This window comes from Convolutriloba macropyga, chromosome 15 (assembly GCF_964194025.1).
Source record: "Convolutriloba macropyga chromosome 15, txConMacr16.3, whole genome shotgun sequence".
NCBI lineage: Eukaryota > Metazoa > Xenacoelomorpha > Acoela > Convolutidae > Convolutriloba > Convolutriloba macropyga.
Genome location: NC_134482.1, coordinates 43111899 through 43129508, shown reverse-complemented (window position 1 = coordinate 43129508; position 17610 = coordinate 43111899). Strand labels below are relative to the sequence as shown.

The following is a 17610-nucleotide window of genomic DNA, read 5'->3' as shown; positions in this document are numbered from 1 at the left end:
TAATTATACCAAGCTGTCGTTATACAAAACCTACTTAGATAAAGCAGTATACTGAGGTGAAATGATAGAGGGCGAATTAATCGGGTTTAATGATAGGGGTAGATCAAAAAGGGAAAAAATATGAAGACGTGAAACAGAAAAACAAATTATCAGGTATATAAATTTGTCCTAATTTTTATTGGAATAAGATCGAAATTATCCAAATTTAGACCTTTGATCATATAATCCACGATACTTTTCATCACATAGAATGACATTTTTGAGAAAAATAATACATCTTGCTTTCTTTAATCGTGGTAAAGATTAAATTTCACAATTTGATCTGTAATTCTGGCACCCCAAATTAAAAAGAGCTTTTGATCTCATTTTTTTTTTACTTCTGATTAAATTTTTGTGATTCTGATCATCTTCTCTCATTCGTTTTGTTGCGATAAACACTTACTGGCAACATTTCCTGAGGACTGTGCAGTGGCTGTTTCCCCAATGTCACAGTCGACCAGGTATGGGGGGATCGGTCCAGCCCCATCAACGTCAATGTATCTATTTCCACTCGCAGTCTCATTCAGGAACTCATAGGCCTCGCATGAGGGCAGGAACGTCGAAGAGTAACACAGCTACAACACAAAGCACTCGTCACAATGCAAGAATTTAACCAAAATTTTAAATTATTGACCCTAAAAAGATCGCTTTGCTAAAATCACACCCAACATCTCAATATTTTACGTCGCTTTCTTGGCGCCTTGGAACTTCAAGATAGGCTCATAAGGAGCTCTTCACAAAGAGGATTTCATAGCAATCAAGGCAGCTCAAAACAGATATACGTCTCGTCTGAAATCTTCGAGGTATCGTCCAATAAAAGTCCAAGGCAGTATCGCCAAAATTGCACTAGTATGAGGACTATTATGGGCACTATTATGTTTGTATTTGAACGAAAAACCCACCCTATCGTTATTGTAGTTGGTGAGTGAACAATCACAAACGAAATCGAACCAGCTCTGGAAACAGATTCCACCATGGAAGCATGGATTGGGAGTACACCTGTCTACAATTGGACACTGATCAATCATCGGATTCCCAACTGACGTCACTCTTCCACCTGGATCAATTAATTAATAGAAATGAGATTCCAATTTTGTGTAAAAAATCAGTTACTGGAGATGTACTTTTTTGAAATAAAATATTGATTTGGAAGAAGTCTGTTATGTTGATTAGCCGTTAACTCAAATTCCATATTTCGAATCAACAAATTCATCCCAACTTTCAATGACTTCAAAGTAGTGATCGTCTGTACAAAAACCCATCATTTTGTTAAGAAAAACATGGCCGGAGGATTCATCAAAAAGGAGTCGAAGTTGAACATTTAACCTCCTAACCAACATCACAAACTCTAACATTGAACAAGTCGGACGAATTCTCTCGAACGACTGGCGAGGTTAACCATTTAGAAGGGGGAATAGGCTAGAGAAACTTTTAGGACGCATAGAATTCTGACTACGGAGGGGTTCGCATCCGCAACCTCTCGGATAATAGACAGGAACATTAACATCTACGCTACACGGGCTATGTACAGTCATCGCTCATAATCAACTTATTTTAGCAGCGGACTTAATTTTTGAATGCACCCAATTCAAATCAACAAAAAATCAAAAACTCAAGCGTGAAAAAGTTACTTGAGAATTGAAATCGAAGGAATGTTGCAGAAGAAAAAGGCCAAACACAAATTTTGCATTAAAAAACAAACATTTACAATAATTGCATCAAACTTCGTTCGAGAGCAATCAAAATCTTTTTACCAATACAAGTGGTAAAACGTATTCCAATTGGAAATACCTCAAACCGCCTGACCGACATCAAAAACTCTAAAATTAAAAAGAATATTACTACGATGTTGTCCATAAGAGACCGAAGAACACGGCTTGAGTTCCGAAAAACCGATATCTTCAGTCAAAGTTTCTTCACGATAGCAAAAAAAACAGACATCAACACATGAAAATTGTAAAACCAAAACCTTTCCGAAACATTTATAATGTCAAACCTTTATCTGAAGGAAAAATTATTTTAAAAAAGTTTCAACAAATTTCAATGACAACACAAAAGTAGAAATTCTATCTCAAATAAGTCCACTAGCAACAGTTCTGCAAATCAATCGTAAAAAACAGTCATATTTACAGAGAAACAGTCAATTTTGCCACAAATTTGTTATATCTAAACAAATATCATGTACGCTCGCTTAGGAAACATAAAAGTTGATTTATCGGTTAAAAATTGATCGAAATTTTAAAAAGGTACATATTGAAAACAAAATGCCTAGTATTAACCAAATGGTCAGAATGCTTATAAAGCACCTGCAATATTTACATATGCAAACATTTCTGTTTGAAACAAAAACTCTCCCTCAGTAAAAAATGGTTTTACTTTTCCTGTATCTCGAGTGAAAAGAACAGAAAAAAAACTTTTCTCTCCACTTTTATTTGTACAACAGTTTGACCATACATATTTCTCTCATTCAGCATTTCCTGTTTCAAATACAAGTTAAAAAAAGCTGAATTTTTTGTAATCTAGACGAACTTCTTTCTTGTCTGTATACTGAACGTCAAAATTAACTTAGCACCCCCTAATTTTACGAATTAAAAATTCAATTTCTAACGCAAAATTACCTAAATTTGATGAAATTTCGAGAACAATTTTTAAACCATTAAAATCCTAAACTATTGACCTATAAATTTGACATAATGCGCATTAGTAAATTAACAGTGACCCCAATGTAAAATTGATGAACTCGATCTAATTTTCAAAAGCAAAAAATTGTCTCAAAATGTGATGCTTTCACGTTTAAAAAACTAGACACAATTAAAAGAAACAATCAATCCACAAAATTACAAAGCTCAATGTTTTTGATAAGTATTTTCACAGCCGTTCCGGCGCCCGTTTCTCGTTAAAAAACAACAGACTAACGTCGGGCGAATTGCTCTCAAAAGACCGGCGAGCGATTGACTTCGTCAGTCGCTAGCCAATGTTTAGTGAAGCTAGCTTTAGCTTAATTGAAGAGGCGTGAGGTGAGGTTAAAATATGATGACATCACGCCACATAACAGCAGCTGAAGTGCGGTATCAACAAAAGAGTTAAGGAAAGAGAGAGAGAGAGAGAGAGAGAGAGAGAGAGAGAGGGAGGGAGAGAGAGATACAATAAGAACGAGAAAGAGAAGGAAACAAACTCCAACCATCGGAGAGAAAGACAGAGCTAGAAAAATTTATTGTCCCGTGAGTTCAGTAATGTTACTCATCTGCAAGACCTAAAAAGTTTCGTTGGACCTAAAACGATCTGCAAGACCTAAAAAGGATCGTTACCTACAACCTTCGTTTGAGAGCAAATAATTATATGTCTCGACTGCAAACTGATAAAATTCTAATTGACCTAAATTTTAACAAAAGCGACTGACATCGCGCGAATTGCTCTCAAACGACCCGCGAGCGGTAGGCTTCTCAGTAGCTAGCCACGGTTTAAAGAGGCTAGCTTTAGCTTAATTGAAGCAGCGGGGATGGGGGTGCACAGTGGGGGGCAATGGTGGCAGGGGGTTTTTGGCTGCACGGTGCCCTTACGGCCTGAACGATGTGCAGGGGTGGCGATTGGGGAGAGAGGGTGAAGTAAGAGGGGGCTGATATATATGTGTGTGTGTTTGCTGAAAGGCTCTAAGAGCACTTAATGCCCGCTGTTTGCTACCTGCTTATCCCGTTTTTGAGGACGAAAAATCAAAAATGTCAGACGAAAAATCGGTCAAGCGAAAAATTGCATAAAAAAGACCGACAGGACTAATATAATTGCTACCAACTTCGTTTGAGAGCAATTAAAAGTTATTCACGGAACCGGATCATAAGTTGGAGTTTTACATCGCAAAGTTACAATATGCCAACTTACTTTTGACGTTCAGTAAACCTACAGAAAAAATTAAGCTAGAAAATTGCCACCTATTCGTGGAAAACATTATTTGTTTAACCGGACAATAAAAAAACGCATTAATGTAATATGCAAATAGTTGTCTTAAATGATGGAGGCCTGATCAAGGTAAACAGATTTTAAGTCTGGCTCTCACTGTTATCCCGGTAAGTACTCCTGCCATTTATTTAACATAGCCGGCAGATTGCCGGAATAGCTCCGAAATAGACTTGCGTGCCGTAAAATACAGATGGAAAAAGATACAGAAGTGAGTTGATAATAGTTATCGCCGCCTCCTATAAAACTTACAAGTTTATTTCAAAGGTTGTTTTTGGGTGCAAAAAAGTTTCCCTGTCGCGTCTCGAACCGGCGATCTCCGGATTAACAGCCAGTCGCCTTAACCACTCGGCTGTCGGACCACACAATCTGTTTTCTTACAATCAACTTTGTTTTAGGAACAGATTCTGTTTCTGAATAACTGCAATTTAGGTCACGCAGAAAGCGTGAAATCAAGCGCGAAAAAGCTATTTAAGCAGTGACGAGACAGAATGTTCTAGAACAAATGTAAAACGAAAATGAAGCGTCAGACGACGAAACAAAAAAAACCAAGAGCACCGCAATATAGCTACGCTCAGCTTACAGCTTCGCAGCTATAAACACTTAAGCGAATGAAAATCTTATCGATTCACAGTCGATGCATAAAAATCAATGCCCTTCAAAAACAGTCAGTTTACCATATAACTTTGCGATTTGAACGCTTATTTTTGTTAGCAAGTTTTTTTGTTAGTTGGCATTTGCGTAATACATTTGAGAGCGAACAGATGTAAATTTTGGATCTAGTGAAATACATTTTTTGTCGAAACTTGAAAGGAGTTTATCAACGACATCTGGTAAGTTCCAAGTTTATATCTTTAACGCCCCCCCCCCAGGTGCATGTGCTATTTTTTTACATAATAACGTGCTATATAACAACATATAATTTGTAACTGGGGGCGTAAAAAACACTGGGGGCAAAACAGAGTAGATCCCAATTTTTGGATCTTTTCCGTTTGTGCCCCCCCCCCCCCAGTACGTTATGCGCCCCCCAGTTACAGAGCACGTGCCATTAAATAGTAAATCACTATGTAAAAATATTGCACGTACGTCTGGGGGGGGGGGGGGGTGCAAATAATATGCGCCCACTAAGCTGGGGGGGGGGGGCACAAACGGAAAAGATCCCAATTTTTAATTCGTAACTTTTGACATTCACAATATATAATCACATTTTCACGACGAAAAGGAAAGTGATTTGAAGAGTGGCAAAGAGCGGTTAATTAAATTCCAATGATTTTCAAAGCAGCAACACGCATGTTCTAAGATCACTGTTTCGTTATTTTTGATGTCACATGTCAGATTCCATCAGCATTTTCTTATTCATAAACCTATTCGAACAAAAAAATGCTTGTTTTTCACTGTTAATTGTTTGTTTGCTTATCACAATGATAATAATTTAAAGTCACAAGATGTAACATAAGGAAGCTCTCATATCCCAAATAAGGCTATTAACGAATTGTGAACTTTAACAATCAGGGTCGAAAAAACTGAGGTTCGAAAAATCTTAACCTGTTTGCAGACTGGTATCACCAAGTAGCAGCCTCTGCAGTGACACTTGAACCCCGTTGACCTCCAGAGCCTTCAGACACCCAATGAAGCCCTGCATGTCTGGGGTCTGGGAGCCAGTACCACCTGAAAGCAAACAATACCTGAAGCAAGTTGAAGCCGAACATTTAAGAGACGAGAACATTTACTCGACATTGGTAACTATATTCCGTTTTGGAATCTTAACACATGCGAGAGAGCATTTCAAATCGGATTTTGATAACATTTTTGATCTTGCCCCTTTTTGAGACGGGTACTCCTATTAATTATGCAAGGGATTTATAATATTATGTAAATCCTAACGATATGCGAACTAAGAAACTATCCCAACGGACCATGGGATTGAGTTACCCGCTTAATTATGATAAAACTTGCCTTTAATGTCGGCTGCTTATTGATTGGATGAAAGGATAAATGGGTGAAACGGTAGAGAAGTTAAGATATGGGGTTAAGACATGCGGGGTTAAATGCATCGAGGTGAAAAGAAGTAGGACCAATTGAAACGTAATTAAAGGCCCTTTTTAGTAATTTCCGTGGTAGAAGTGCTCATTTGACTCCGGTAATACGTTACGTAATGTCGAGTAAGATCGGTCAAAGTGCTTTCAAACCGTAACCTGTTAACCACTGGTGGTTTAATCTGTAAAGACGGGAGGCGACGAATGGTGGGGGGGGGGGGGGGGGCTTGTAATTCCTATTCACATTACAAATATATTAACCACCTTGAAAAATATTACATTGTAACACTTTGTTTGGTTCGAAAGATTTATCGTTAAGTATCTTCGGAAATGGACAGAGGGTTACCATTTTAGTCTTTTCTTAACTTTTCGCGAGAATTCTGCCATAGACCCAAAACAAAGACCCCCCAGTGGAAAACTTTCGACAAGTATAATCCCCAATAACAAATGCAAGTTTGATCAGTTATAACCATAGGACTCATTTTACACAGATTACTCGGTTATACAATAGAACACTTTCAAGCGACTGATGCGCGCAATTTCTAGCAACAAATAGGAAAAAAAGTAAATTTGATTGTCCCACAAGATCATATTGTAGATTAATTATTATCCATTTCCATAGTCACCGATAACATCAAGGAAGTAATGCCGATGAAGAACATTTCTCTTCCTTACCCAATCTCACATTGTTCCCATTTTAATAAGAATTCTATTCAGATGAAACAAACGGAAATTAACTTTATCTGGCCATACTTGTCTAGAAAATTTCCGGATCTTTCATAATTTGATTATCCTTAACGTTCACCTTCAAAATAACATTTTTAAGTTCACGGTTTTAAAGTGTCAGCAGTATTTATATTTTTCTTTTTCATGTAGCTGAGGACCATTAACAGATCAAGTGACCAGCAATAAGTTATGTTATGAAATCTTTCAGGCGGTAATTCAATCAAAATTCGGCGAAAAATAAAAACATAGCTGGCAGATTGCCAGAAAATAGCCGCAATAGATTCGTAGATCGGCAGTAAAAAAAAACAGTAAAAAAGACAGACCAAAAAAATTCGTCTTTTCATTGAAGGCTCATCTGTTATATTTTGATTTAAAATCTGTATAAGTTATTGCTGCCTCTATTAGCTGATCTCAAATAACCTTCATTTAGAGTGACACACTCCCATTTGACCTTATCTCCTTGATTAAAGTAAATAAAAGTCAATTTCAAAGTGAGGAAGTCAATTTTGAGAGTGAGGTAAGTCAAGTGTGACAAAAAAATTAATCACGCGCATGAACAAAAAAACTCGCTCCACTAAGAGCGAAAAATGACGTCACACATGCAATTCAGTTGAAATTGCATGAACGAATGAACAAAAAGTGGCTGTGACGTCATATGATCGTAACAAAAATCATGACGACGAAATAAAAAAAACATAGCAGAACAAGTCCTGACGTACAATTCAAAGAATTTTCATTGACTAAACAGAAAAACTAGACCTAAAATGGACTATGAGTGAATTGAGAAAACCATTTTTAAAAAAAATCAGAACAAAAAATTAAGAAATAAATAGAAAATCAATGTCAAAATGCCGCATGTGAACAAAAAAACCACTAGCGAGAAATTAAAATTTAATTCAAACAAAAAACTAGGCCTAGAATGAGCTGTGAATGGATTGGGAAAACCATTTGGAAAAAAAATCCAATCCAAAAAATCGAAAAAACAGTAAAAATCAGAGTAAAATTGCCGCATGTGAACAAAAAACCACTACCGAGAAACCGAATTTTTGTTCAAACACCGTTTTCTCGCTCTACTTTAAAATTAGAGCGAAAAAAATTCACGCCGCAAAACCACTCGCTTTTTCGCTCCATTTCCTGTTTCGGCGTGACCAAAATCACTACTCCAATTTGACTTCAAAAATCATGAAAATGTGTGAACAGATCTTAAAAAAAAGACAGCGCCCCAATACAATTCAAATTCTTTGAATTGTAAAAAAACCAAGAGAAGGCCAATAATAGCCCCAGCTATCGCTGAGCGGTTATTAACAAAACATATGTGCACTTTTCATTTCGGCGCAATTTTCATTTAGCTTTTAAGCAGTATACTGCCTCCGATTCAGTTCAACTGCTTTAAACTGTGAATGAGAGAAAAAAGATCACGCAAAACTCAACACAGGGACGTAAAAGTCACTCGAAAAGTCAAGAAACGGACAAGAAAAACACTACTACAATAATTACTCAAACTGGGTTTGAAAGCAATCAAAAACAACAGAGGACACGAAACAGTTGGCCTAATACTGCCCTGCTACGATTATAATGAAACCACAATTATCATTGATTTCGATAATAAGTGTACACGCAAATCTATTCTACTTGGTTATACTTATAGCTCATAGAACGTTTAATCAAAACACAATTTTCCGTGTGTATATTTTGTAATTACAATAGTACAAACGAGGAGAGACCCTAACTACTCACAAAATTCTGTGCTCATTCAATGAGGTCCGAAAAACTCAGGATAGAACATTATCATAACAATTTAAAAAAAATGCGCCAGAAGAAAAATCACAGGTTAGAGGCAAAACATAACAAATAGACTAGTAAAAGCAGAAAAATTATCAGGGCACATCTAGCGGGTCATAGAGCCCCCCCACATTTTCGAATGCAAACTTACATCTCTTACCAGGTTACTAAAGCCGTCATCATTGTAATAACACGTGTATTTGTCTGTTCATACAAGCTATGGTAACTCTCTACAGAGCGATTCTAATCTCGGAGTTTCCTACTAATATTAGGGTTCCTCGTAGTTTTTATGTTTCTTTTAAAGTATTTTTTAAGTGTTTAGGTTCGCAAGCGTCCGGTATTCTGCTAAGATGTGAAAATTTTACAAGTTCTGAGGATGGCAAATAGCACTAAGTTTCACAAGAATCAACTGAACAATGAATGAACAATTCGTGTTATTCATTTCTTATTTATACTTTTTATTTACATTTTTGTCCAATCAGAATTGAGTTCATTCTATTAATAGATAGTGAATATTTTATAAGTTTTATTTGAGTCTGAGTCTTCATGCTCGATACAAGCTCATGTAAAGAAAAGCCCGGCGGCGGCGGCGGTGGTGGGGGGGAGGAGGGTTGTTTCTAAATTAGAATTATGTTATGAAGAAAGACTTGCGTTCGTAGTATCCTCCGAAATGATAGTCACTGGATGGCGTGAACTCTTTGAACAACCTGTTAACAGCATAAGTCTCTTCATCTATGATGGCAACAATGAAGTTTTCTGAAAACTCCAGTCGTGTGTGGTGCCAAGCCCCGTCATTCAACCCATTGTAGCCTGCAAAACAGATTAAAAGTTAATCAAGGTACCATTTCATACAGGTAAATCATTAGATCAACTGTTACGATAACTTTTAAATTGTCTAGCCCGATGAAGACTATAAAAATCTGAAATATAAATTGGCAATGAACTTATATATTTCTATCCTTCCTATCATCTTTATGAAGCGTGTGCAGCAATTGTACTTTTATTTATCCAGGTACCATTTCATAAAGACAATTCATTAGATCAACTGTTACGATAACAACAATTGCATAACATCGATACATAAATTGAAGAAGATTGAAGTTTATAAAAAGAGATATCGGTGCCAATAAATACCTATATATCCTATATTTTTATAACACAATGGATGTTTATCTCTTCTTTTATAAGGGAGTTGCAGACCTTCATTCAATGGCGAGAATAATTTTTTTAAATTCATAACATTCCCGTGGCCCTAGAAATGGATAAAACTCACATTGACAATGCGATTAAAGTTATTCTACCGGTGCTATTTATTATGTTCAGACGAAAGCGTAAGAACAGTCCTACAAGACAACTAGAACAAAAAATGCTTCCAAAAATTATTATAATTAGTAAAATCAAGTTTCGTAAAACCAACTCCAATTTTTCCGTTATATATAGTTTCCTTAAACTGTCGGGCTAATTGCCCTCCAACGACCGGCGAGCACTTGACTTCGGTAGTAACCAGCTGGGGCTTGGAGATGTAGCATGAAATTGTAAATTGTCCCAAAACACTTGTTAAATCGCATACTAAGAGACTAGTAAGGCTCTAAGACAGCTGCTCTGCCAATTAATGCCCTCCGGGCTTTACCCGTTTATCCCGTTTTTGAGAAGTTAAAGAGAGTCAGATGAAACATCGGTCAAGCAAAAATTCGCATTACAGAATATAGGACTACTATAATTGCTTCAAACTTCATTTTCTAGCAATTATAGAAATTAATGGACACAAAGAGTCATAGATTTAAGGTTCTATTTTTTATAGAGCCAACGTCGCATCGAATGGGTATCATCACGTTTCCGAGTAGAAAAAATACAAATTAAATTTCTCAGCAGCCAAACCATAGCCAGCCAACCAACAGAAAACACAAAAAGCAAAAAAAATCAATACTGGTTCCCATCACTGATTTTTTTCAACCCATATAAGGCTCAGTTTTTAAACATATAAACAAATAAAAATAGAAATGTCCAAGCACCTTTAAATATTTTACTAATAAGGTGCTTAAAATAAACTTATTAGAGCTTATTACTACCCTCTACAATGCTTTAAACTGACTGAAATGGAATCACGCGTTAGGTTCTTTCAGTCATTACGGTGTTCAACTGAGAATGAGATATGCTGCTTAAAATAACGAGTGAATTCAAAATTGAGATCACCTAAAACAAGCAGCCAACGTGGAAAGGGCAAAAAACATGAGAGTGAAATTTAGAACATACCAGGCACAGTCCCTGATAACAGTATCAATTCGTTTCTATATTTCCGATCGGGAAAAATTAAACAAGCATATTGCCTATTGCTGATTGTTCTCTTACACAAAATGTCACACAATATTTAGTGGTTAGGTTCACTCCTTCTTAATAAGAGGTTAAAGGGACTAGTTTTTAAATCATTTTGAGCACAATCAGCGAAGAATGAAACTAGCCTTGACTAGTAAAAACAATTTTACTCGAAGAATACTGAAAACGTGATAAAAATAATTGCAGCAACACAAAATTTCGTTTGACGTAGTAAGGAAAAACAAAACTAGAAGCACAAGACAAAAACACAACCAGAAGCACAATTACTAGAAGACTGAGAAGATAACGCCAGTATTAATAAAAAAACACTGAATTCCGATCCACATCAACGAGTACAATTGATATTAGTCCGGCAGTGTAATTATTTAAATGGATTTAATATTTCCATATTATAACAGAAAACTTGAGTTAAATTCAAATTATGTCGCATATCTCAAAATAAAAATTAATTAAGTTTATAAAGTCAACCCAACCACTAAACAGTAGTTCTAATTCATTTTCCGAATTTGAAGTCACGCCACAAAACGCACAAAACAAAAATAAAAGCGTGATTAATGTCATTAGACTTTCTTCAAAAGCTCTTGAAGATATTTTACTACCAATTCTTGAGTTGACGAGCCGCAGTTGAAATTGAGCAAAAATTTTCCTCTTTGCCTACTTATATTTTTCACCAAATTTTTTACAATAAGCAAAACTATTGATACTGAAATAAAGATACATATTACTGTAAAACGCACACTGCAGTTCATTTGCTTTTAAGATATTTAAAAAATTCAAAATTCTTGTTTTTCACCTTTCTTCTATCAAACATTAATTGTTTTGATTATTGTACACAAGTCACTTTCTGCATCAGCAGAAAAAATGACACTAATTAAATAGCGTTTACTTTAACATTTTACAAGCATCTTAGAAACATCTGCGCCATAACCGACCGTAACACACTGTCATTGCAAAATTTTATCTCACAGGTTAGCGTTTAACAATAACTTTTCGTGATACAACTTTTCGGCTTTAAGATCAGAATTTGATTTCACCGCTTCTTTTTCGGCAACCAAAAAGTATCCGTAAGTTTAAGCCTCTGTGTTTTCTGAAATATTAAATTTTTATGATCAGATAGCAACCTAGAAAGATGGCACTATTTCATAGCTAAATTATTGCAGCTCAATTTGAATTGACTGTACAAAAAAACAAGCCAACCACTAAAATCATAATTTAAACGAATGACGCATGCTTGAATCATGGTATACTGTTCAGTTTTCAATGCATGCAAATTCAGTATATATCAATAAAATACAATTTTGAAAGCGTGAGAAAAAACTGCGTGAAAAAAATGATCTGCGTGATCAGCATGTTATGTTTATTCACGCGACCTTCAATGGTTTAGAACATTAAATAGAAACTTATAAAGTTGATTGTTCGAACATGAAAATCAGCTTGTTAGAACACACTAACATTAATTTACAGCGACACATTTAAATTTAAACAAATAACAAGTTAACTAGAAACCAAGTTATCAACTTGAAGTAAACAATTCAAAACATGAAGTTATTTCTATACGAACTTCTTGACCTATTTGATTTCCCCCATTCTTATCATATCATAAATGTTTGCTTTTAGTGGTATAACAATCTAGCGAAAGAATCTAAAACATGAATAGCTTGCTCTGTGAAATTTTGACAGCTGGAGTATTAATTTAGTGAAATATTACACCACTTTCAAAGAACTCAACCGACCAATTTCGAATTATCAAGATCTTTTAAGTTATTCACACGGCCATTAGGCTCCCACTTAGGTGGGAAGCATTAGCGATATAATTTTCTCATATCGCTATAATAAAAATAAATACTTTCAAAGATCAAACAATATAGATTTAACACAACTCGCCTGAACAGTTGCAAAATTGCCAGATTGGGCGTGCACAAAAATATTGGCAGAAGTAATTCTCATTTAGAAGATAGTTTTAATTGACCCTAGATTATGGCTGTGTGGGTTAAATCGCCATACTTTTACCTTAGGTTTAACCAAGAGGTCATGACCTTTCATTGTGGAGAATTAAAACATCTTTATAAACATCACTTATCACAAGAATGCAAAACAACAGAGGAACAATGCAAGCTAATACAAAAAATTTGTCAAAAATGGACTCAACAAAGGTACTTTGTCAAATAAATCTATATGAAACTATCCCAGGTTGAGGTCCCAGACCGAAAGTCGATATGTCCAGACCGAAATGAACACACAAGGGGGTGTCATGCGTTCAAAATTACACGGTCTGGAAACACCAATGAACGCACGAAAGTCTGGATATAGGTGAAAATTGACACAATTTCATTTCACCGAATGCTACTATAACCAATACCATTATACCTGTCATTTAAACTGTCACTGAAACCTGCCATTTTACCCATTGCGAATTTACCCAGAACCCTTTGGTCTTCGCATTCAATAATCTGAACATAAATTGGCAATGGATATTACAAAGATGTTAAGCGGACATTAAAATCCCATGTTCGGTTGTGATAGTTTCATATCGAGTGGCACAGGATATTTTATGACGCTAAATAGTCGTTCTAGTCATTTTAACAAAAGGGTAAACAATATTGCCATTGCGTAAAATGAAGCTCGGTATACTGGCATTGGGTAAAATAGAATTGGGTAAAATGTCCTGACACCGTCAAATCAAAGTCTCGTCCAATCAAACAGAATTTATGCCAATACAAAGGTTTTAGAAAAAGTACAGGAGCAGAAAAAAAATTTCGTAGATAGAGCATACAAAAATCTCCCGAATTTGAAAAAAAATCGACCAGCGTCGGATAAATTGCTCTCAAACGACTATTTGAATATTGCAGCTCAGGCAAGCTAGCATGACTGGGTGAGGGGGATCTGGGGGAGAGCGCCAAATTTGCTTTACTCTGAGAAATTACGGCTATAGACATCATAATTCGCTGGGTGAGTTGGCGTTGAAGTTGGGGAGAGGATGGGGTGAAGAGGTATTTGGGAATCTAAAACCTCAAGAATTGTCCTTCACAACATGTTAAGTCTGTTAAGCAATTTTTGTGAATCCGCATTCTTAGCGACTAGTAACGATCTCAGAGAACTACTCAGTGCAATAACCCAGTTATTACCCTCGGGATTTACCAGTTGATGCGTTTGTGAAGACAAAAATCACGCCAATTAGATGGTCAGACGAAAAATCAGTAGTGCGAAAAATCTCATAGGACAGATAGAAAGACTGATATAATTGCTCTAAACTTCGTTGATTTCAATCAAACACTAAAAAATTTTAAATTTACGGGAAATCTATATTTGATTGACACAAGACAGCACAGCCCGCAAATTGCCGGAAAATAGCCGTTGACGCACATCGGGATTAAAAGAGGGGAAAAAGAGAAAAACTGGCAAAATGCTTAGGCCTACGGCATAGAAGAATCATAACATAACCGACAAATGGACGAATTGATCTCAAAGAACCTTCGAGCGCATGCCTGCGGTAGCCAACTGGGGCTCAGATGTCAGCATAAGGGCGTGCGTTGGGTCCAGCCGAGCGGGGGTCTTACAGGGGTCAAGTGTGTGGGGGTTAGGGATGCAATGAGACAAGGGAGGGGAAGGTGAGTTGGACGAGAGGGTACATATCACCAGGTGGAGGATGGTTGACGAAGTCGTGTTGAGTGGGGTGTCCAACTCTTAAGATTAAGAACCATCCTCCATATTACGAATTTATGTCTCTTCAGTTTTAGTGAATCGCATACTTAGATTTGTAAGGCATAGGCTTCAAAGAGATCTGCTCAGTTACCTAATGCCCTCCGGGATTTCGATGTTTATTCTGTTTTTAAGGAGGAAAAGATAATTGCATCAGACGAAAAATCGGTCAAGCAAAAACTAGCATTAAAAGATTCATAAAATTGCTACAAACTTTGTTTCAGAACAATTATAAAAGGTGAACCAAATAAAACATGAGTAGTTAAAACAAGCTCAATATTGACACCATAAAAGCCCATCTGTCTTCAAAAGCACCCGCTTAACGCATACCTTTTCGCAGAACTGCAGAAAAACCATTCCTTCAAAAGAAAGCAAAACACACCCAGTAGAGTGACAAATACAGCATCAATATCTTTTCTATATAAAACATTTTGAATGGATTTGAAAACTTCGCATTCGAATCAGATCTGATGTCCTCAAAAAAACAGCGCAAAGGGATCACTAAACTTTGAATCAAAGAGCGCTAAAAAATTAAATCTTTAATCAAGCGCTCTCCGCCAATGTAAATAAAGCAGTTGACATTTTTTACATTTTTACTCAGCTGATCAGAGAACCAATCATGCATAACACACCACATTCAATGCCTAAGTGCACAATGACGACGTACAACTCAGCCGTTGACTGACAGGATTTAATCGAAAAAGGCTGTTTCGAGGCACAAAAATTTTGGCGTCATCAATGTTTACTTGAAATTTTGTTTCAATCAAATATATCAAAATCATCGGAGTTCGGAATCGACACGAAGTTTGGAACTTCCATTGCACCAGAAGGTACTCTCCCTCGCAAAATTTTCAAAAATTATTTCTTACACCATAATGCTATTAGCTACATAAAATTGAAATTGATTTCGGAGACAACCGGAATAAAAATTTTAATCCATAGAAAATTTGTGATAAACCATTATTTTAAACCTTTCAAAATTTAGAAGTTTTTGAGTGTTCAAAGTAAAAGCTCAAAAATCTTCATTCGCTCGTTCCAAACGTTTAAACTGTAAACTGCTACCATGAGCGACATCACTTTTTATGTAAGCTCTACCATGAGTGATATCACGTTTCAATAACATAGCTGGCAGATTGCCAGAAAATAGCCGCGATAGCTTGGTAGATCTGCAGTCTCAAAAAGATAGTAAAAGAGAACAACGAAATTTATTCTTTTCATTAAAGGCTGTGATGTTATATTTTGATTTCGAATCTTTACAACTTATTGCTGCTTCTATTAGCTGCTCTTAAATAACCTGCAATTAGAGATACACATACTCACTTAACCTTATCTCTCAGAACTAAACTAAACAAAAGTCAATTTGAGAATGATATAAAAACATAGCAGGCAATCCCTGACCTACAATTTAGAGAACTTTCATTGACTAGTAAAAAAAACTAGACCTAGAATGGACTATGATTGGATTGGAAAACCCATTTAGAAAAAAAAACAGGGAAAAATATCCGATCAAAAATCGAAAAAACGGAAAAATCGAAGTCGAATTGCCGCATTTGAACAAATATCCACAAGCGAGAAAAATAAATTTTTGCTTAAACACCGTTTTCTCACTATGCTTTAAAATAAGAGTGAAAAATGTTACACCACATAACCCTTCGCTTTCTCGGTCCAATTCCTGTTACAGAGTGACTAAAATCCTCACTTGAATTTGACAGCGCCCTAATACAATTAAAATTCCTTGAATTGTAAAAAACACCAAGATAAGGCCAATAACAGCCTCAGTTATCGCTTTGCTGCTATTAAAAAATGATGCATAAAAATGACCTTACAACCGATGAAAGATCATCTCACAAATTTGTATCAAAGCTAAGATGGCTGGTTTTAAAACCCTTTAAATTGAAAAACCCTAACTGAAACGAATAATAGCCAATCTATTGCTTAGCATCGATCAACAATAGTAATACTCTCAGCTATGTCTTATGGGTTTCTCAATTCTTGACATTTGAGACTGTGTGGTATCATAGTCCCATTCATAGTTCGGATTCTTTAGAATCAAGTATTTATTCCCTACGTATATATTATATTTATAATTGTTTATATACATATATTAATCATAAAGTTAGACAATGCTTGTTACTGTCGCTTAGCACTAGCATCGATGAAAAGCTCCCTCTTCTAGCATGAAAATCTCTCGTTTTCTAAGTCATCCATTTTGTCACTGACGTTCTGAATTGAATGATACTAAAAATCAGACGCATGTTTGACCGATAAGATAACCAATTACCAATTCTAGCAGGTCGGTATGGCGTCGCATCATTCGCCATGTAGATTAGCACTTGCAGCAAACCCGAGTAGAGACCGATTTGCAAATATCCCCCATCATAGCCATTGTACAATATCAACCCTGTCTCTTCCCAAGTCCTGAAGGCGAACTCGATCACAAGGAAGGGTTTGAGTGCTTCCCTCGTTTTCCCCAGATCTTCGAGGTACTCTGTTCTTCGCGAGAAGCGAGCACCCTCAATGTAGAGCATGCTGCTGTAGTCTTCGAAGGTTACAGGTATGTCAGTGTCTTCGCGACATAGCGAGTAAAAGAACCCTGGAAAGAATCGCCATCTTTACCTTAACATATTTTAAGCAAAACTCAGCTTATGCAATGAAAAACATTCACAAACTGTACCAAACATAAACCGACAAATGTCGGAAGAATTGCTCTTGAACGACAGGCGAGGCAATTTAACTCATGGTCTTTAGTATAGATCAATTTTTCTTTATGGGTGCAAAAAAACCTCGACCCCACCGGGATTCGAACCACTGACCTCCCGATCCATGGCTACCCACACTAACCAGCACTAGGGATCACTCAAAAATGATGAACGAAAGCGAGAAAAAGTCACTTGAGAAGTCAGAAGTTCTAGAAAAGCGCAAAATTGTCAAGCAAAAAATTTGCATAAAAAAGACCAACACGTTTACAATAATTGCAATGAACTGCGTTCAAGAGCAATTAAAAATGAGCTGAAAATGAGTGGTGAAACATGCTGACTCTTTG

The 17610-nt window shown here is 36.3% G+C and overlaps 1 protein-coding gene across 1 annotated transcript in view; it reads right to left on the bottom strand.

The window, feature by feature from the left end:
* Positions 1-17610, bottom strand: part of LOC142354290 (contactin-associated protein-like 2) — a 149243-nt gene that overhangs the window by 53762 nt on the left and 77871 nt on the right. Inside the window, exons 7-11 of the mRNA XM_075406554.1 lie at positions 16849-17160; positions 9186-9344; positions 5536-5658; positions 942-1096; positions 443-614 (exon numbers count right to left, since the gene is read on the bottom strand). Coding sequence (XP_075262669.1) covers positions 443-614; positions 942-1096; positions 5536-5658; positions 9186-9344; positions 16849-17160 — 921 coding nt within the window. The remainder of the gene's footprint in view (positions 1-442; positions 615-941; positions 1097-5535; positions 5659-9185; positions 9345-16848; positions 17161-17610) is intronic.